This window comes from Syngnathus leptorhynchus, chromosome 12, assembly GCF_054491065.1.
Source record: "Syngnathus leptorhynchus isolate UIUO chromosome 12, UIUO_Slep, whole genome shotgun sequence".
Classification (NCBI taxonomy): domain Eukaryota; kingdom Metazoa; phylum Chordata; class Actinopteri; order Syngnathiformes; family Syngnathidae; genus Syngnathus; species Syngnathus leptorhynchus.
Window position 1 is genome coordinate 8,465,103 of NC_141206.1, and position 21,324 is coordinate 8,486,426.

At 40.7% G+C, this 21,324-nt stretch overlaps 1 protein-coding gene across 4 annotated transcripts in view; it reads left to right on the top strand.

The window, feature by feature from the left end:
- mmp17a (matrix metallopeptidase 17a) overlaps positions 1–21,324 on the top strand; it is a 79,604-nt gene that overhangs the window by 53,305 nt on the left and 4,975 nt on the right. For all 4 annotated transcript variants that reach the window (XM_085926801.1, XM_085926802.1, XM_085926803.1 and 1 more), the window contains 5 exons: positions 10,633–10,765; positions 11,226–11,361; positions 16,027–16,313; positions 20,228–20,404; positions 20,575–20,677. In XM_085926801.1, the coding sequence (XP_085782927.1) occupies positions 10,633–10,765; positions 11,226–11,361; positions 16,027–16,313; positions 20,228–20,404; positions 20,575–20,677 (836 nt within the window). The remainder of the gene's footprint in view (positions 1–10,632; positions 10,766–11,225; positions 11,362–16,026; positions 16,314–20,227; positions 20,405–20,574; positions 20,678–21,324) is intronic.

Genomic DNA, 21,324 nt, shown 5'->3' on the forward strand with positions numbered 1-21,324 from the left:
AGTGGAAAAATTTTTTTGGGGGCTGCGGAATGGATATTCCTGTCACGATTGGGGTTACATATTAACGTGTTCATGAATCTCTGCACGAACCAGTCGGCTGGAGTTTCTTCATTTTATTACAGCTGAATGTCAAGACGTTATCTCCGAGCCTCAGCTGTACTTTTGTTTGAGTTGAATAAGGTAAAAGGTATTGCTGGAAAAAATGTTGATGATGTCATCGGCAAAAAGCAGGCACACATGTGGTGAGCACGTCTGGCCACGGTCGAGCGGGTCCGGTTTCTAATCTCACCCTTCCTTTGTGGCGTTTGAATGTTCTTCCCGCGCTTGTCTGAGTTTTCCCCGGGTTCTGTGTCACATTCACTGAAAAATGATTGCCCATAATTGTGAAAAAGAAATTGACCTTTTATTTTTTTTCAAACTCATGTTTGATTGACTGGCTGGCTTCAAGTCTTGTGTACCTTAAGAGTGGGTCACCAGAATCCTTTGGTATGTTGACAAGCCATTAAATCTCAATAGGAACAAATGTCTTGGTATTTTTTTTCACGGCAGATCATTTGTCATGTTTACGATTTCATTGTAGACAACCAAATTTTCTGTCAGCTAACGTAAAAACAAATCGTATTTGGCCGTAACATTTCCGTGGTAAACGCTTTTCCGAGCTAACGGCCACGGTAGCCTACCGACGTCTATCAACATCACGAAAGACCTGCCGAGTTTGACCTTTGACCCCAATTCCCCGGCCGCCGCCGGCGTGTCGGATCGTGAGACAAGCAAACTCCCTCTGCGGCTCATTTTGTTCCATTTAACTCTCCATTCTTTAGTGTTGCCATGAGGCTGGCTTTTGCGGACGTGCGCTTGAAGGCTGTTGGAGAATCACTCGATCTACAGCCAGGTTGTCGTTATTGCTGGAGGTCCGGTCGAGCATTTCTCAGCCTTTCCTGCTAATTAAATCGCATATATCTTGACAGCTTGTGTCTTCCTCCAGGTGCACACGGCACCTTTGTTTTTTTTTTTGTGTTTTTTTTTTACCCCCCGCTACTCGTCTTTGTCAGATAACTCCCTACTGAAGTCACAATGGCTGCTCCTCACCTACCGGTTTGTGTTCTTTTTACAGCCTGCAGCTGCGGGTGACTCTAAATAGAACTTCTGTTTGTTTTGATGGCCTTTTTTCTTTTTTTTTTTTTTTTTAGAACTGCTTTCTAGAGCCGCTGATAAAAGTTTTGGTGTGCTCCAGGCGAGTAGTGAAGACAAACAAGTAAACTGAGTAAAGTTTGAAAGGCTTATCGTGATCATAATTACTTTTGATTTGTTTGTTTATTTGACAGACTTTTGGATTTTGGAGTCTTGAGATGCCTCGCTGCTCGTACTCGACTCGTTGAATTCTATGTTTAGCATGCGAGCATTAGTCACTCTCTAACCACTACATTTGTTTCCACAAAATGGAATTGTCACGCCATTGTCGAGCCACTCCACAATGATTCTGCGGCAGTTGCAAAATAATAAATGCTCGAGGAAAAAAAAAAAATGCTTTGTGACTGTCACTTTCGGCTGTGTGGGCTGACGACACTTTTGAACAGTGCAACTAAATAGCAACTGATTTTTGTGAGATGTAGTCTTAATATGGAGGGACTTCTCTCTAAAATAAACTCACCATTTTTTATTATTATTATTTTTATTTTATTATTTATTATTATGATTGTCTCACTTATGCTTTACCCTGCATTAGAAAATACCATGCATGAAATCTTTTTTGCTGTCCTTCACTTCCCTTCACACTGCTAACTCGTCTGTCACGCATAATCAGATGGCAAAGATGCAATTAGTTTCTACATCATGACATTAGCGGTGGTTAAAGACATTTCACATTTATATGCCAGTTAACAATGAAACAAGATCCTGTGTTACACATCGTACGGTTAATGAAGTTTCATTTTCATTTATTGGATTTGGTTTTTTTTGGGAAATAAATAAAATAAAAAGCTCACAGTAGAAATGTCGGGTCACGTACAAAGCTACAAAGTAAGCTGCCATTGTTCTGAATGTTCGTGATGGCCGATTACCAAAGAACTGTAACCTCTCAAAGCACGCCATGCTTTAAACACTCAACGGTACAGTATATCAAATAATTCAAATCTGCATTAAACACAAGTAAGCTTCTATACATCCATCTTTGTTTTGGAGTTATGTGCTAGTTCCCGGTCGTTTTATTACACTGGAGGGAAAAGTCAACTCGGGAAGCAGCCGCAGTAGAGAACGTACGTACAATCGTTAAAACTAATGTGGAACAAGACCGGCTCTTTGCTTGACCTCTGCGCCCCTTTAAATAACACTTGTGAGCTATAAATAATGTTACAGAATGTATATTTTCTCTTTCAAGTTGAGACTTTGAAGCTGGTATCCGTTCTCCCAACGTCATCTGAAATAAAAATGAGCCCCTAGATTGAAATTAATAAAAAAACAAATGACGGGGGGAATCAGATTACCTTTGAGATCAGATGCATTAAAAAAAAAAGAACAAAAAAACTCTTGGGCATACACTCAAAAGATAAGGATTATTTCCGGCAGAGGATTGCATATGTGATAGCCGTGCGAAACTGTCAGGCAGCATGTTTGTGTGTGTGTGTGTGTGTGTGTGTGTGTGTGTGTGTGTGTGTGTGTGTGTGTGTGTGTGTGTGTGTGTGTGTGTGCGTGTGTGTGTGGTTTATGGGATGAACGCAACAGCAGGGACGACGGGCGGCCGTTACCCAATCCTTGTGTTTGCGGCGTTGGCCTGCTGCCGTGCCACATTCCCACCCACGGAGACCAAGAACCTCAAAGAACATTAAGACACCGATTCCCTGAGGGGAGCCGCCGAATTTTCCGTCTTTTAAAAATAAGCTCCAGTTACACTTGCACATGACCAACATGTTTCATGACATGCGACTAATTTATAAAATAATCATTTTATTGCTGTCTACAGTGCGTTTAACTTTTAGAGCTTGATTATATATCATGAATATTTGGGCAATTTTAAGTGAAAAAAAAATGGTTCTAAACATTTCTCCGTTATTTTAATAGTTGTCGATTAATTTGATCATGGAAAAGTTGTCGATTAATTTGACAGCTCTGTTTTTAAAATAGATGGGCATAACAATTGATCTTCTGTGATAACATGACCGTGTTCTGCTAGCATTCAAATTTAGGCTAGGCAGTAGTATTTGATCATCGAAAAGTTACCGATTAATCGATTCATTTGATAGCTCTGTAATTAAAATGGATGGGCGTAACAATTGATCTGCTGTGGTAACATGACCGTGTTCTGCTAGCATTCAAATTCGGGCTAGGCAGTAGTGTCCAGTGTGAAGTAGAACATTTTTATGGAGTATGACATATTTATCATCCGTGAGCTCATCTGCTCTCTTGCTTGTACAACGAGCCACAATGGTTTTGGAGAGCTCATCGTGACTTCAACTAAAGCACCAGTGTGGGCTGAATATCAGTAGAGGTGAAAGGGCTGAGCTTTAGAGGACAGCTGAAGCTTTGGCAGAAGGTCAAAGTGTCCTTCACTTGGAACGGAAACTGTGTGACTCCCTGCAGCTACAACATCAGGTTTTTTTAGTTGGACCAAGACATCATGGGGTTAATCCTTAGTTTTGACACAATGGGGTTTTCTTTGTTGGTAAAGATCTCCAGATGCTTTAAAGGTTGCTTTCCATTTTGTGGACCTTGACACCATTTTTTTTTCTTCTCATTTGAAAGACTCTGATGGAAGAGCTGACTCGTCAACTAATTGGGTCATCTTTTCTCACCTAATGGCATTACATGTATTGGATCACATAGCCGTGTGTTTATTTCTATTATCACAGCTTCCTTCATGAACATCCTTGGCGGCCTATAAGAGGATTGAACAAATGTACTTGCTCCATTAAACAGACACCTCCAGGTCACAGGGTTGAAGATCAAGAAAAGAAAGCCTGGCTTTCGCATTTCTTCCCGCCTTCGCCCGTCTTTTGTTGTCTCCTGCAACGCCTCAGTCAACAGACAGGAGCTATGTCTCGGCTCTCCGTGGAACCAGCTGTCTCTAAGCTAGGGATTAAATGATTCATTTACCAGCCGCATTTTAATCCTCTCTGTCACACACTTGCTCGGAGACACGGAGACCCGAGCTCGAGCACGTACTTTTTTTTTTGTGGCTTCACGTGGGCTCGCAAAATGAAATTATGCCGGATGTATGTGCAATTAAGCAATGGCCTAGCGTCGCTGTGGTGGAACCTCGGTGTGAAGTTTTACAACGAGGCAGTCGCGTGGTCCATTGTTGGAGCGTTTTATTGAAGCGCTTGTCTGATGAGTGATGCAGCAGGGGGGGGGGAATGTGCCATCTGCGTGAAGCCGAGTGCTTTTTCAAATAGGGCAGATGACTATCACCGCATGTGAGGGACGGACAATACAATCAAATCCTTAGCCTAATAGCATAATTACCTAAGTCGTTTTAACTTGGCGTTACGAAAAAAAAAAATAGCCATGAGTGGAGTGGCGTGGTAGTCAATGACGACTATAGACATAAAAAAAATCCAATTTAACTGAGGTTAAAGAAATATTTTCATAGTTAAGATGAAAATTCCTGAACTTTAATGTTTAGAATTGGTCCTTAAAATCCATTTTTTAACGCCGATCCTGTGCAGAAGAAAAAGCAAAACATGTCCAGCATTATTTCTTTGAATCTTACCAATGTTGAGTGAGGTCGCACAGTATGACTTCTTTTGTGAAGTCTAACTTGAAATGAAGTTGTTGCCCTAAGTGTTTATGTTTTTCGAATCGGATGACCTTCCGTACCGGGCTACTTACCTCTTTTTGAGCCACCCGCATTCCGACTCCAGCAAACAAATCGCACACCACGGGAGAGGAAACCTCAAAGCCCCCTGTGGTATAAACACACGCTTAAATGGCTGTCAGTGCACACAAAACATTTCAGGTCCAACATTGGATACAGAACGAAAGAGACAATTTTCACATTTTAGTCGATGAACTCGTGACCGGAGAACATCCCTGTCGAAACGCATCCCCGAGCAAACATGAACTTCGCATAACTTAGCATAAAAAAAGAGTTCCACTTTATATTGATCAAATAAAATATTTTATTTACAATCCAGATTGCTAATGCTCAAAAACCGACTCAGCTTTTAATTTCTTATCACCCGCAAGCCTGTGCCTATCCCAAGGCCGAGGATACTTGATGCCTTTAACTGCTCCTTGGAGGAGGGGAAAATGCTAATAATATATGGGACAGAGCAAAAAAAAAAAAAAAGAATGATAGCTCTTTTCACCATAGGAGGAAATCTGACTTTTATGTGGTCCTCAGGGCCACATGCTCACATATAGCAAGCGGCAGCTAGCCTGGCTCCACCACAGGGCAATTTTGCTCCATACTGTATGAAGTCTGCTAAATGTCTGAAGATGAAAGAACACTCTGCAGTCTTTTTAAATGCAAGGTCTTGTGGTGCGCTGTTTAAAGGTTAAGGCCCACTTGAAACACTCCACCTAACCCCCAAGAATGTTGGCTTTCCCTCTTAATCAACCGCACCGCTTAAAAAGAAGAGGCAGTCCTTAGCCAGGAAATATGATTTCGCACTCTTAAGAACAAAATTGCCACTTCTGGCAATCAGAATCATGATTCAAGGAGATAATATGAAAAAGAAAAAAAAAGCCAACTTGTGTGGGATTTTTTTTCAAATTCGTTTCAAAAAGAGTTGCAGTACTCGGCTGTAACCAGCAGAGGCACAGTTGAGTCAGTCAGCTGTGTTTGATTTGTTAAAATGCCCCAATAGATGATTATTATTTGAGGAGGGATGGGTATCGGTATCGGTACTCTCGATGGAGGTCGATACGATTTTAAAATCAGGAACTAGCAATTCGAAGAAAAGAAATGTTTCCACCCGCCCACAAGCTTCAATTCTTGCGAGTGTAATTGTCTTTCTCATTCGTTACCACACGCACACACACACTCTGATTAAGCGTGACCGCGGGGGTCAACATATGCCGTCGGTGTCATGCATACACAAAACGGAGCGCGCCAGCGTCTCACTCGACAAACGCTTTCACACAAAAGTTTGGGATCTGGGCCAAAAAAAATCCATTCCAACATTCACTAATGTTTTTAATGAAAAAAAAAAATAAGTTGTCCGCACTTAAAAGAAAACGCCTTTAGCGCAATCCAAGTTGTTGGCAGCATATACGGATTAAATTAGCCAAACATCAGTTCATTTGAAAACGTTTCTGTAGCAACAGTCTACTAACTGCACAGTAAGCCTCCGAGACTTGTTGACATTTACGTTCTGGACTTGGACTTGAAATAAAGTCAGCACCTTTGTGAGTAGAGAAAGATTGTGTTTAAAGTCGGGATGTCGAAGGTCATTTCAGTGCAAATTTAGTGCCTAAATTGAACCTTTTGCACTGGCAAGGACGATTTATAGCAAACCCTAATTGTTTTGTAAAGTGGAGCAGAACGCAATTTATCTATAGGGTACCCCTTACACAACAACCGGTTGAAAGCATTTTACACCAATGCAACTTTTAGCATTAGCATTATTCTGCAAATTCTGCTCCAACTGTTTTTGGGTGCTATCAAATGTTTGCAAGTGTTTTGAAAGTTTCTCCCGGTAACTGGTGGCATGTGAATAAGAGCCAGTTTTAAGACTTTACAGCTGTTCATTGAGGAAAACAGAGACATTTTGTTGGATGGAACAGCTCACAAAGAAAGCAGGACAAAACAAGTTGAGGTTTCTAAGGAGATGGAAAGAGGAAGGCTGACCTTTGACTTTTTGACCTTTGAGCAAAGAGGAGATTTTTTTTTTCCCTCCCACCATGTGACAGAATGTGTTGCATGGTGTCAGATGATTAATAAGGAGCGAGTTAAAGACACAAGTGTTCCCTCACGCCCATTTTGGGTTTTATTCTCAGTTGTTCACTGTTCCCGTCACAACCGCACACAGACTAGGATCTGTTCTTTTTCTTGGACATAAATAAATGTAGGAGTGAAAGTTGATGGTGTGATGGAAAGATAAAATGGGCAAAACTGCTGTCAAGCTTACACAACTGTACTAGTCTGTACCATCACAGCATTTTAAAGACAACTAATTTTATCTGAAAGATAATGTAGCATGAAATGGAATATATAAATCATCGGCCGACTGAATTCTCATGGACAATTTATGTATGAATGAATCAGAGAACGGCTCAAATAGCATAGCAAACGTGCGCAAGCAATTGATTTGTAGCGCTTTGGATCAAATAAAATTTTCTTTTTTTTTCAAGGACGAAGGCTTAGGATTTTATGATTGGCATTTGATATTTTTCAGAATTCATTAGTTAATGCTACCAAACTCAAATGTCGTGATTCCTGAGGTTTTTGTTGACTACACTTTGCTAACTGAGAGACTGAAAGTATTTGTTATTATTTGACCCAAAAGACCCGGACTGACTAATCGGCCCATTCTGGTGAATTCTCGTAAATGATTCCGTATTTATTTCTCTTTTGTTCATCTGAGCGCCTGCTGTGTCACCGTAATAATTTCATACCAAAAGTAACAACAATTTAATACATAACTAGAAACAATCACACTCTATTCCACATGACCGCATAGAGTTAGATACATATATAAATAGAAAAGGGAATGTGGGAATATTTTTAGGTCAGCGTATGCACCGCCGTCAAGATTTTCACAGCATTGAATGTGCCGCGGTGGTTTACAGCAGCACCATAAACAGCGTTGTATAATGAAAAAGCGGATACCTTTAGTGAAGCAGTGAATGAGGGTTGTCAAGAGGGCACGTTACATTTCCAACTATCGATGTGTGCTGATTCTTCTACATCGCTCGGCATCTTGTTAACTTTAATATTAAATCGACTACTTTTTTTTAACAAGTAAACAACTGCGGTTTCAAAGCGTCTCATTAAAAGGAAATCTAATAAAATAAAAAAAAAAGAACTCATTATTCTAAAAGATTTTTTTCATAATAGAGAAAAGTCTCTGAGATATAGTTTTAAAAGTTCAGAGTATAGTCATGTATGCTGAATGCAAGATGAATAATGGAAATCATATAATTAAATTGTATGCCTACCTCCACTGAACCTCTTAATGTCTGTGACTCACTTTCCGAATTACCGTACCGGAAGGACCACCTGACGTGACTCATGTAGCTTCTTTCCACTCTTATACAGCCGCTCTAGATAAAAAAAAATGTAAAAAATAAAATAAAATACAAATGAGATGAGAGAATCTAACATAACGACATAAATGTATGCACAAATGATACCGAATGTCGTCATATCTGTCCTCACCCGTCCCTACTTTTCTTTATAACTCCAGTCGAGAGTCAAAAAAAATTCTGTTCTGGGCTGCTGGTAGAATTTGTTCAAATAATGAAACCAATTGGGAAATAAATGAAATCACTTGAACAGTATCAATCTAAAAAATATATTTCAAATATACTCACGAGCTTTAAAGCACATTGTTCAACTTTCTGTGTTAAATCGGCAAACCGCAAGAAGCCAAGGCGTTATTTGAAGAGGTTATTTTGTCATTGCACAACTGCACACTTTATTGAGTATGAAATCATATTCTCAGCTTTAGTTCAACATTTATGAGCTTGTACGACTTGAGTTGGGACTCAAATAACCTCCTGCAGTAGACGTGTTCCACTTTATCGTCCCACAACAGGGGAACTCAAAATTGTGTTTGCTAATGTCGGGTTTTGTATATATGTCACTTTTTTTTGGTCCTTTACGAGGCACACTACAAAAAAAATAAATAAAAGAGCAAAGCAAATTTTTGTGGAGGCTCAACTTCGGATGTTTCCCTAAATGCAAGAGCAAAAAAAGCAAAGTGTCCGACATCATTTGACAGCGTTGAATCTTAGTTTCTGCGTATCTAAATAATGCCTGATTAAAGAAGACCAGAGCCTCAGCCATCTGCGTCAACCCACTCATGTCACACTTAATCACAGATTAAGCTAGCAAACTTAGATTGTTTCTACAACATTTACAAAGCTTACTGACTCCAAAATGGAGTAAATTGTCAAACAAAATAAATAAGTGTTATGTTCCTGCAGCTTTGCGAGAAGCTGTATATATTTGTACCTCTGTTTTGTACTCTCCCAACGGCGCACACCGTCCTTTGAATTGAAGCCCAAAATGTGATTTATTCTTAGTTCTCATTTCAATATAGTATTTTTATGTTGTTGCAATATTAGAGTGCTATTTTTCTCACAAATAAAGTAAATATTTTGTTTGTATTGCCTAGAATGGATTGATAGCATTCATGTGAATGTTTTGAACCACCAGAGGAGTTTATTAATGAGTATAGTAGCTCAGATTCCATCCAATTTTGATGAATTTGTAATGATCAGTTCTCATGCCCATCCCTTGCTGGCGTAATTGTATCATATCGAATTGAACAGCTCGTGTGACCAAAATCCCATTAATGATTTTGTTACGCCGCATACAAGAGCAGCAGCAGAAGCCACAACAGCAGTCGTATAATAGAAAAAAAGAAGCCGAAAGAATCCATTAAAAGAAGAAGAAGAAGCGGAACGCTAATTGGCACCAGTGGTAATGACTCCAAAACAAACAATGCAGCTAGGAAAATTGCAAAGCCTACAATATCCATTTAGGTATAGAATTCATTCAAATTGCTATTGATTGTCATTTGTCAACTCAAAAAAAATGCCAACAATGTCATCCTTTAAATTAGGCAAAACTGTTTTCTCATCAGCTGTCAAACATAAGCAAAGGAAGAAAGTGCGGCCGAGAGATTTTCGAGGTACCCGAAGGTTATAACCGCTCATATACTCAACCCTGAATATTAATTCAAGATTAGAAATTCTGCTGTCAGTAGCAGAATAAACAGGAAGCTGATTTATTGCAATCCATAATAGCCTGGCATACCTGCAGTAGATGAAAACCGTTTGCGAGAATGAAAGAGGCCAAGCGTAACTTGGGAGATGATTTGTCAATTTGGAAATGTCTTTGCATGTGTGCGCCCGGCAAACAACAACAACGACAACAACAACAAAAACTAAATTGCCCAGTGATGAATTGCGATAAGGGGCTTGGGCAGGTTTGAACATAAATGCAATTTCATGGCAAAATGAGTACAGAAATATCAGTGCGGCGGCTCATCGGCATAAACGCAGCCTCGGCTGTAACTCTCCTCCCACAAACATTTAAAAGCAAGGGAATAACCAGCTAAGCGCAAAAGCAAATTCAGTGACAAATTGCGGTTTGCTTTTTCTTTTTCGCATTGCATCGCTGCTGAAGTGAGCCAGAGGTCGCCTCTAAATTTCACTTCTTGCATCAGCCATCGTTTGGTTTGTTAGTGAGCATGGCAGGTTTATGCCAAAAGGATTTACACCAATTTTGGGATGGGAGGGGGGGGGGGGGGGCAGTTGCAGCTGATTTCATTTTAGTAGCTTAGTTATGCAAGATTCTTAATGATTTAGATGGATGGATGGATGGATGGATGGATGGATGGATGGATGGATGGATGGATGGATGGATGGATGGATGGATGGATGGATGGATGGATGGATGGATGGATGGATGGATGGATGGATGGATGGATCCTGACCTATGCATCTCCACTTTCCCACTTTCAGGACTGGCTGAGCAAGTTTGGTTACCTCCCACCCCCAGACCCCGTGACGGGCCAACTTCAGACCAAGGAGGCCCTGACCAAGGCCATCAAAGCCATGCAGAAGTTCGGAGGACTCAAGGAGACCGGAGTCTTCGGTGCGTATGTTTTTTATGTTTATTTTATGCATGACCACAGCATGTGTCGCCGGGCGTCGAATGGAAATTTAAAATCGCTCTTGAGATTGCGCTGAGGTGAATAAAACATTGTGACAGTGGAAGAATGATAAGTGCACATCCCGCGCTGGCTCACAAACACTGCGTCGTAAATCTTCGTACACTGCGCGCTATCCGCTTACAAAACGCACGCCGGCCCTTTCTCATCTCACATGCATGAGTGTAGGCACGAGAGCAATCTTCAATCTGTGAGATAATCATTCAAAAACATAGTGTGCGCAATTGTATAGACTTGTTATTGAATCTGAGCGCTTCTGCTGAAGATACTCAATGAACAATTTTGTTTGTTTTCTTTTTCTAGCAAATCGGAAATAAAGGCCATACCTGACAGAGGGGTTTAAATCAAATCTATGATTTTATTTATTTTTTTGTCTCGCCTCAGATCAAGCCACATTGGGGCTCATGAAAACCCCCAGATGTTCTCTGCCAGATGTTCCCGCGCTTGAGGGTCCAACGGGCCGCCGAAAGCGTAGCCTGAACACTCCAAACAAATGGACCAAAAGACATCTTTCTTGGAGGTATTCATCTGAATTTTCCAATCAATCTTTGGAGTGACATTTTCTATTTCTCTACTTTCTAAAGTTTCTGTACATTTCATCGAATCAAAGATCTCAACTGACATATGAGTCATGACATATCTCTGCCATTGATAAGCAGAAAAGATGATGGTGTTGACATTACCTTTTCCTCATGTTACCGGGTTGTCTTTTGTCCTCAAATGTCTCGACAAGCTATGGCAACGGTCGCTATGAATTTTGCTCCGTCTTTTGAATGAAGCTCCCGTCAATCATTTATTCTAACTGAAGGCCGTTATTCACACGTCGGAATATTCTGCAAACGCCCCCGAGAGGTTTCGCCCTACTTTTTATTACCAGTTCCAGTTGAGAGAGAAAAAAAACCAACTAAATAATTGATTTCATTGTTAAGAATAATAACGCCTGTTCTTTGTTAGCGCTTGTATCGCTTGAATTTTGAGGTGCAGCCGACAGGTCGTCTTAGTTCAGCCGAGTGTAGGATTGCCTCGGGCTGGAGTATGTACCTGCTTGTGGAAAACAAGTACGCTGTGGAAATCATGCTTCTGCAGATACTTCTGGAATGGAGTGACCATAAAAAAAAGATTCGGAATCAAATATACTGGAAGGTTAAAGTTGCTACAACTTGACAACTTGGCTCATATCAAACTGATCAGAGTTGTGTGGGAGAGAAATTCTATGCATGAGTTGTTGCTTATGGTGTATGTAAGGTCCAGTTGTGTTTTATTTTTTATTATTTTTTTGCTGCAAAGATCACCAATGTTAATCAGTTATTATGCAACGCATAAGTAGTGCAAAATAAATAAATAATCCAGAGCATTTTTACACTTGCTTTTAATTTCAGACCTGAGTCGACAGTCATCAACTTTTGAGAAAATTTCAGCTTTCCCATTCCGAACGGCAAAACCTTTTAATCACTCGTTTGAATTTTCGCAGTTCCCAGAAGAATTTACAGCTCGCACGTTATTGTTAACAGAGAGCGTGAGGGGGCTGTGCGTTTTAAAATGTCTTTCCTCTTAATAATGTCTCTCTCTGAACATGTCTGCAAAGCAATCTCCTTGGGGGAGTCTAATCAATCAGCAAAGGATGCCCAAATGGCGTCTTTGGGAAAAGTAAGACTACGCACCAGCTCGACCTTTGACCTTAACGAAGACCGGGGGGTACACACAGGGATATACGCTAAAAGAAAAAGACAAGTTTCTGTTTTGAATAGTGTTAGCAGTTCCAGCCTATTAGTCTCGAGGTCGCTGGGGAGATGCAAATAAGTGCTCCAGGGTTAATTGCCAAGTTAATTGTGTCGAACTTGAACACTGCTAAACTCTTTTCTTTACTTGGAGGTGCAGGGCGCAAGGTGACATAGGGCCCGGCTGGATTGTCCAATTTTTTTATTTTTTTTGCACAACTCACTCACTTGCTCTTAAAAAGCACACATGGGAGTAAGGAAGACACACACATACATACACACACACACAATATTTCTCTTTAATAAGGCCTAGATACATCCATCCTTCCTCTTTTAATACTGCTTATCCCGGTCAAGGTCACTGGGAGTTGGAGCCGAGCCCGGCTGATTTTTTTATTTCTTTTATTTTTCTGGGGTGGCTGTTCACAAGGCTAAGACTTAGATATGTTCCTACTCATTATTTTGAAATTTCTAGAGACAAAAATAATATGCCTCAAAAGTTCAACCAAACTTTTAAAGGTCATCATAATTGTAAAATGTCTACTTCAAGGAGTGAGTCGTTTTGATTTGTTTTGATTTACAAGACAGTTTTTCTTCCTGTTGTGTACACACTGTACGTGTAGCTATGAAAGATTTCATGACAGCTAGCATCTTTAGTTTGGAGCAAAATATTTCCCACGGGGGAAATTATTCCAAGATTAGCCCAACGAGCATCACAGCGCGAGTTGCATTGGACAGGAGGCTCAGCTTTAACGTGAACAAATATGTACTGCAAGCACACGTCCAATATGAATACGATTCTTCTGACAAGATTTAAAAATGGTCAAGCTCATTCTTGTTTGATGTGGGATCGCTTGCGAGCCGAATCGATGTAGTGACATTAAGCCTCTTGTTGTTTACCGACTTTGCCCGCTTTCCTTCTCATCCGTTAGCAACAATGCACATCTCATCCCTTCATCTGTCAAAGCACAAAAATATGCACGAGCTGTCCACGACCGACTGTGTGTGTGTGTGTGTGTGTGTGTGTGTGTGTGTGTGTGTGTGTGTGTGTGTGTGTGTGTGTGTGTGTGTGTGTGTGTGTGTGTGTGCGTGTGTGTGTGTGTGTGTGTGCGTATTTGACGACGTAAGCGCTTCTTTATGTCTGTATTACGTTTGATTGATGCGGAGTGGTCAGATGGCACGCTGTGTTCTCAGGTGTTTTATCTGGGAGTCAACCATGCGCTCGGAAGAAGCTGTGTTCTTGTTAAACAGCTATCGGGGCTGCTTTAAACACCATTGCAAAAGTCTTAGAGGCGCAAACTTGGCTGGCTCGCGAGCTTATTATTTTTTCCAGCTGCTTGTTTGTCACGCTCGTGAAATTTCAAGAAAGTAAACATTTATGCTGTGATCGCACAGCCAGAAGCTTGATCAGGCACCGGAATCTGGCATTGGAGTCACTCTGCCTTTAAATTTGTGATGTACTAAAAAATATTATGATATAAACACTTTTTTATTCTTTATATTATTATATAAACACTATTCATGTTTTGATTTTATATATATATATATATAGTGGGTTTTTTGCTTTTTTTCTCTAAATTTAATTTTTTAATAATTCTCTAAATTACACATAAGAGGTATTAGACTTTAGAATAGAAAGGACAACAATACAATAAATAAGCTTTTTAAAATCAAGCCTTTTTTTGTTAGGGTCTGTTTGTTTTAACGGCAGCCAAATGGGCAGTAACTGCACAGAAAAGTGCCACATCAATCTTGTATACTGTTTATCCTGCTCAGGATTGCTGGGAGCTGGAACCTTTCCCAGTTGACTTTGAGCAAATCCCAGACGACACCCCGTCCTTGTCACCAGTCAGTCACAGTGCACATACTGTGTATAGACAGACAAACATTCCCATTCCCCAAAATCACAGTGTGAAATGTAGTATATCTGTTCTGTTCTGTGTAATTTGTATTTTGTCAAAAGAATTAAATGAACACGGTGGCACAAATTTAATTAGGACAACCTCGCCGAGTGTGGGACACAAAATCCATCGTAGACTTTGGAGATTAAAATATTATCAATAATTGAAAATATGAAATTTACAAACGGATGCCATCCCCGCGTCAGCTCCATCAAGTAAATCCAATTTTTGCAAGCTACCGCAGGGAAATAACACCTGGCTCATTTGCTATGCGTCTCTAGTCCCATAATGTAAACACAAGCATTTCCCAGGGACTCGCCACATCATCCCAAATGCAGGACAGCGGGACTCTGACCTTGGCCGACTTAACCGCCATGGCCCCCCTCGTGCGCTCGGCACGCACAATTTGGATACACATATCTTTTTATTTACACTCGGAAGGCAATCACCCGCTCTCGTTCGTCCAAATTAGCTTTAATAAGCAGGTGAATTGTCTGTCGAGGATAAGCAATTTGAAGCGACCTTGGAAAAGTGCGGAGCAGCAGTCAAGGGTGATTCTGGCTCGCGGTGTGAATAAATACACAGTGTATGGAAATCACAGCAAGAAAAAGTTGTGAACATTTCAGCGGGGGGAATCTGATCATATTTGGAGGTGGCTTGAGTATGCATGCCAATGAGGCGCAGCTCATTTTTCAAGCCGCCCTCGTAATGATTAGTTGGAGTTACTAATACTGCCTGTGTGCTTTTTCACATGTTGACACATTTGGTAATTGAGCGTATAAATTAGTCCTACGCATCGGTGAGTGTGTTAAACACTGACGAGTTTGGAAACAGATGTGAATTAATGTGGACGATGAATAAAGCGAATTGGTTGTGTTTCGTCTGACGCGGTGGTTTTTAAAAAAAAAAATGAAATTAGAGACACAAAATGCCACCTGATTTTTTTTTCCCCATTTTTTATTTATTCTACTACATTCTGTCTATATTTAGTCTTGACAAAAATTACCCTCTAAAAAATGGAAAATGTTATTACTCAATGTGCGAAGGCAAAATAGGACAGCTAGTGTTGCCGTGGAAACCGACACATCTATGCCCAAAGAATGTTTTCACTCTGTTGGGATGCAAAACGAGTAATTAAGAGACACCTTTCTCCAACCAGTGACATTTACCACTCTTGTTAAAGTTCCAGTCAGTTGTAACAAGGGTTGTTAAGGCCCAAAGTGGCTAAAATAATTCCTGAGCAATAATACAAAAGCAAAGCTAGACGTACACAATAAAGTACTGTAAAGTATCCTTCGAGAAGCAATTTAAAAGAATTGGTAGTTCTTAACCATGTCTGGCAGGTGTTTAGAAGTGTGACTTTGACAAAAAAAAAAAAAAAAAAATGGTCTGGTCACCTTCACGAGTGATCTGAAATGAGGGACTGGCTGCTCAAACTCCTACGGGACGGACGAAAGGTCTGACGTGAAGCTCGGGTCAAGTCGCAATTAACACCGGTGGAGGTCGAAAGGATAAGAGTCGGTTTGATCCAGATATTGTTCTCCCTGTCCCCTTCTCTTGTTTCAGAGTGAGGACGTTCCCGAAGGACTCGGCCTTACTGGGCCGGGACACCGTCCGAGCACTCATGCATTACGCCCTGAAGGTCTGGAGTGACATCGCACCGCTTAACTTCCACGAGGTGGCAGGAAGCGACGCCGACATTCAGATCGACTTCACCAAGGCAGACCACAACGACGGTTACCCTTTCGACGGGCCCGGAGGCACGGTGGCCCACGCTTTTTTTCCTGGAGAGAGATTTACAGCCGGGGATACGCACTTTGACGATGATGAGGCGTGGACCTTCAGATCACCGGGTAGGGGGCGCCATTTTTGGTTTTATAATATAATCTGAAAAGTACATCATAATTGTTTTTGTATAAAAAAATGATGAGGCCCATTTTGTAGTGTTCCACGGATCCATAGCGACTTCTCGCCAAAACTAGAACAAGCGTTATTAAGGATTCAAGAATTCCCTTCGGCCCTTTCATGTCCCAGTCTCTTTAGTTCATATTTATTTATCATTATAATGTGAATTTAAAATTTAAATAGGTTATGACTGAAATGGGGATTTTTTTTTCCACCCCTAAGCTTTTTAAGGAGGTGTAAAATATTTCCTCCTAGTTCCTCCAAACAAACAATCACCACAGTCGTTTCATCGTAATCAGCAATGTTTTTTTTTTCTGTTTGTTATATTTTCATAAAAAATGTTTCTCTATTGAATGAAACGTCTCATAGCTGTCAAAATTACAATTATGATTTTTTTTTCTCGTATTCCGCCGAGTCTGTTGGCCCTCAGATATTTTGTGAAAATAGAGCTACAAAGATAGATGACACATTACACAATTTTGTAATTTGCTTCGAGCCCCCCTGTGGAGAGCTGAAGATGCAGCATGTGCCAGCAAGTAGTAAAAGTATTAGCGAGCCCCCTTTTTTTTCCTCTTTCTCTCTTTTTTCTCGCCAATCTGCTAATATATTCCAATGAAATATTTACGTATTTAAAACAGTACAAAAAGTAAACGAACGGATGAATAATAAATCCCAAAGTGTAATTTTCACAAGGTTCTGTTCTTCACCTACATTTGATGGCTCAAGAGGACTTTCAAAGTGCCTTTGGTGTCCTCATTAAAATCACTCAGTCATCACAAAAATGTCGCCAAATCAAACCTCATTATAAGTCGCCAAACATTTGCAGTGCAATGCTAAGTCTCTTAAAATATGTGTCCTTCATTTTATACCATTTTTTTTATTGGCAAGTATGATTTGAGCAAGTCCTACACACCGCTCTTGTTTGATCATCAAATCTGACTCGGACTTTTTCCAGTAACGGCGGCTAATATGCAATTTCAAACATTATCCCCCCCCCAAAAAAAGAGATAAAAGCAGTCCGTGAAAGTGCTTGTCCGAACCCTCTCAAAGTTTCTGACTGTCACAATCAAGACACTATCTGGTCATGCTCCTCAATCATTCCGCAGCTCTCAATTGATTTCTTTGTATAACATTTGTTACACAGTTGACTGTTTATCTGTGGAGGGTGGATAATCACGTGAAGAGTTTTGCCAATTAAAAATAAATATAATCCTCCCTCGTGCTTTTTAACGAATGCAATGAAATTACATTCGGTCAATAAATGAATCAAATTTTAAAAAATCTGTTAATGCCGATTAAGATAATAAACCACTCATTATTTGCTTTTCCAACCGTATTCATGAGCTGCGTTATTGACCGTGTGACAAATTTCAAGCCTTTATTGATCTCATTATGTTCCGTATATTCCCTTGCTAGTAGCTAACGCATCTGTTTACCTTTATGTGTTTGAGGGAGGCAAAATTATTATTCACAAACACCAAATGATACTGATAAGCGCACTTGGAGCGAGTTGAAACTGCTTAGTTGTGAGGATTATTCCTCAAAGTGTCAAAAGTGAATCACACGAAACAGACAGTTGTTACAAATCACCGATCTTTTCTTTCCCGTTTAGCCACCGATGCTGTTGTGGCTAAGAGATTTAAATGACATAGCGTCTTTGATGCAAGCTAAGCATGTTTTTGTCAAAACAGGGCCTTTATACAATACTTCCCGTGGCTTTTGTTAACTTGTGCTGTTTTAGACCCATCAGAAATATAATATAATATAAGAAAAAAGAATACCAAGACAATTATTCCTGGCAACCATTTTGTTATGAGAAGTAGCAAGCCAACCAGGGGTAAATTCCATTTATTTTTTCAATCACCCAAAAAAAATAGTCTGAGTTAATGGATTCTATTATATTAAGTGACAGAGCTCCGTTTGAAGCTGCCAACTCACGTTACTGTGAAATGACTAAGTTCATAACACTTTCCTCTTCTATAATTTTGTTTGCCAGCAGCCGCGCTGTGTTCAGCTTTTGTGTTTTGTTTCATCTCGACAGTAGTTTGCAGTCTTTTTAGTTATTATGAGTTTGAAGCTGATAGAAGCGCCGCTGTGTTCCGATCTCGGATGTTTGCTTTTCATTTTCTTGAATCAACACCATGCTGATGAACCCATCAGGTGGTTTTTTTCTCTGATTCATTTTTATCTGCTTCCTCAAATAGAATAAAAGTAATTCAAACTGTGCGCAATAAAATCTTGAAATGTTGCTTCCACGGGGCTGTTTGACCCTTTGTTTGGATTTTGCAACATAATTTCTCAAAGGAAAGGAATAGTCAGTTCGCAATAGTTGACAAAATGTTCTTGATCAACAATGGGGAAAATTGTCATCAAATTATGTCATTATTTTTAGATTTAATGGGATGGCTGAGTTTGTTTTCACAGAAGATAAAATAAAAATATATGCCTTGGAGTTCTGGCATCTTATTTGTTGCCCCACCATTTGTGTTCAAATATCCGTTGCTTAATGTTTACACCATGACCCCGATGCTATCCATTAGCCCATGGATGGGTGTTCCCATAACGCGTTAGCATTCAGCTAACCAAATTGTCCAACTTCTTGGCGGTTTCAATCCTGTCCCGCACAGCTACTGGAGTCAGTAGCGAAAAAAATGCCTCAATGATCCAAGAATCAAATCCCATCAAAGAGGTTAGCCGTCGGCTAGTTGGTCTCCTTATTTCCATCCAGTCAGCGCAAGCTACACCACAATCACATTAAACGAGCCATCTGTGCTGCAGGCTATGTTTTATAGTATTCTGTACTAAACCCAAAGTTTACGCCTTGTGTTTATTGTGCATCGCTATAATTACTTTTCTCAATAACGTATCTGGCTTTCAAAAGCTTCATTAGCTTGTTGAGATTATAATATGCTGTGTGATTCAATGCCTTTGTTTGGCTCTTGACTGTAACTTTTGTTCCAAGGCTGCCCTTGTTGCTATTGTATTTCATTTCATCTGTACACGTAACATTGTTTTTTTTTTTAACCTTGGGAGGACTACTGGGAGCACGATGACACGATTCCTACTTTGTGATGTATTCTCTTCTCAGGTCCTCCTGCCTCTGTTTACTCTTGCGGATGAGACTTGGCTTCTCGAAATTTGGCATCTTTGGATGCCCCGGTGTTGTCTCAGGCATCAGTTCGGGTTACATATTTGTCTTTGGGTACTGGCAGCACAACAACATCCACAGAATGAACACGCTCACCTCTCTGCATAACGGAATCTGTAGGCTGAAGTATTGTGTTTAGTGCCTTTTTTTTTTTTTTATGTCTCTCTCCGCACTTTGCCTTTGATTGACAGCCCGAGGGCTAAGGCGGTATTACCATAGTTATCTCACTCCACCACATGGCCGACAGCACTCACAGCGACCGTAGACTCCTCCCATGCCTCTCAACCAATAGTCTTCATTTGTAAAAGGCCATATTAGTCACACCTGTAAAGCAGAAAATGCTCCTTGCTAAATGAAGTGGATCATCAGCTCTTCGCTTTGGCCTGGACATCCACTTTTTGATTTCCATATTATGTATTTTATGTGCCCTCTTTGCATCCATTGCAGCCTGGTGATCCTGAAAGGGAGATCCTTCCATCTGTGGTCCCTTCTCAAGGTTTCTCATTTTTCCCCTGGTAGGGTTTTTTTGAGTTTTTCCTTGCCCTTTTGGGAGCTCAAGATCAGGGGATGCTTTGAGAATTATTGTCAATTGATTGTCTATGTGAAGCCCTTTGAGACTGCTTGTGATTTAGGGCTATACAAATAAACTTGACTTGATCATCGTATCCATACTTTGTTGCGTCACTGCAATCCTTTTGTTTGTGTGTTCTTCAGATTCTCACGGGATGGACCTGTTCGCAGTGGCCGTCCACGAGTTCGGGCACGCCATCGGCCTGGTCCACACCTCGGCAATGGAGTCCATCATGAGACCGTACTACCAGGGTCCGGTCGGAGACCCTCTGAAGTACGACTTACCTTATGAGGACAAAGTCCGTGTCTGGCAGCTCTACGGTACGCCTATTTGTGAGAACAAAGTCATTTTATTCACAGAATGACGCTAAATTAGCGTCACTTGAAATTTCTATCAACGCTATTTTCACTTCCTCCAGGTTTCTCAACGTGTTGTCCAATTAGTCTCGCTGAGTGCTAGAATCAATAGTTCTATCTCATGTTCTTTTCAGGTGTCAGAGATTCGGTTTCCCACACCACTCAACCCGGCAACCCCTCCCAGACGGCAGAACCTCCGGTCTTGCTGGACCTCCCGGAAAACAGATCGTCGGTTTTGTAAGTCGATGAGCCGCCTCGCCTTGAATGCAACTTTTCTCCTCGTGGGTGTCGGACCCGTGACATGACCTTGAAATCCAAACAGGAAGTGACGGCTTAAAATAAATTTGCACGCAAGCGACGGCAGAAATCTCAGTCAAGTTGTTGATTTGATCTTGTCTGCAATATTGTAAGCAGTGAAATGCGGCGATTGATTATAAAAGGAACAAAATAATGACTCTGGAAGTGAGTCAGCGTTTGACCGCACTTTTGCAGATATAGTCAGTGAATAACAGGGCCAATGACCGCTGTTGGTATTCTTTTGAAAAACGACAAGCGGGGCGAGATAAATAGCAGGCTTTTCAGCACGCCATGCGTCACTGCCACAATTGCGTTTTGATATGGTAATTATTTGTTAAATCCTATTCGAGTTATAAGCCTCGATTGGAGTGATGCATGTGTACAACAGCACAACTCCATTTTAATTAAAATCAAAAGAATGTGGAGCCCCCAAGGAATCAATCAGAGAGGAAAATCTCGTTTCCTCTCGATAATTAGCTTTTTTCCCCCCCTTATGTCGCCTGAGGTAGGGAACCTGCCAAGGTTTCAATCTTTGACCACTAGGCGGCAGTGTTGTGTCAAGAGCATCCGTGAAAGGACTTATGTGT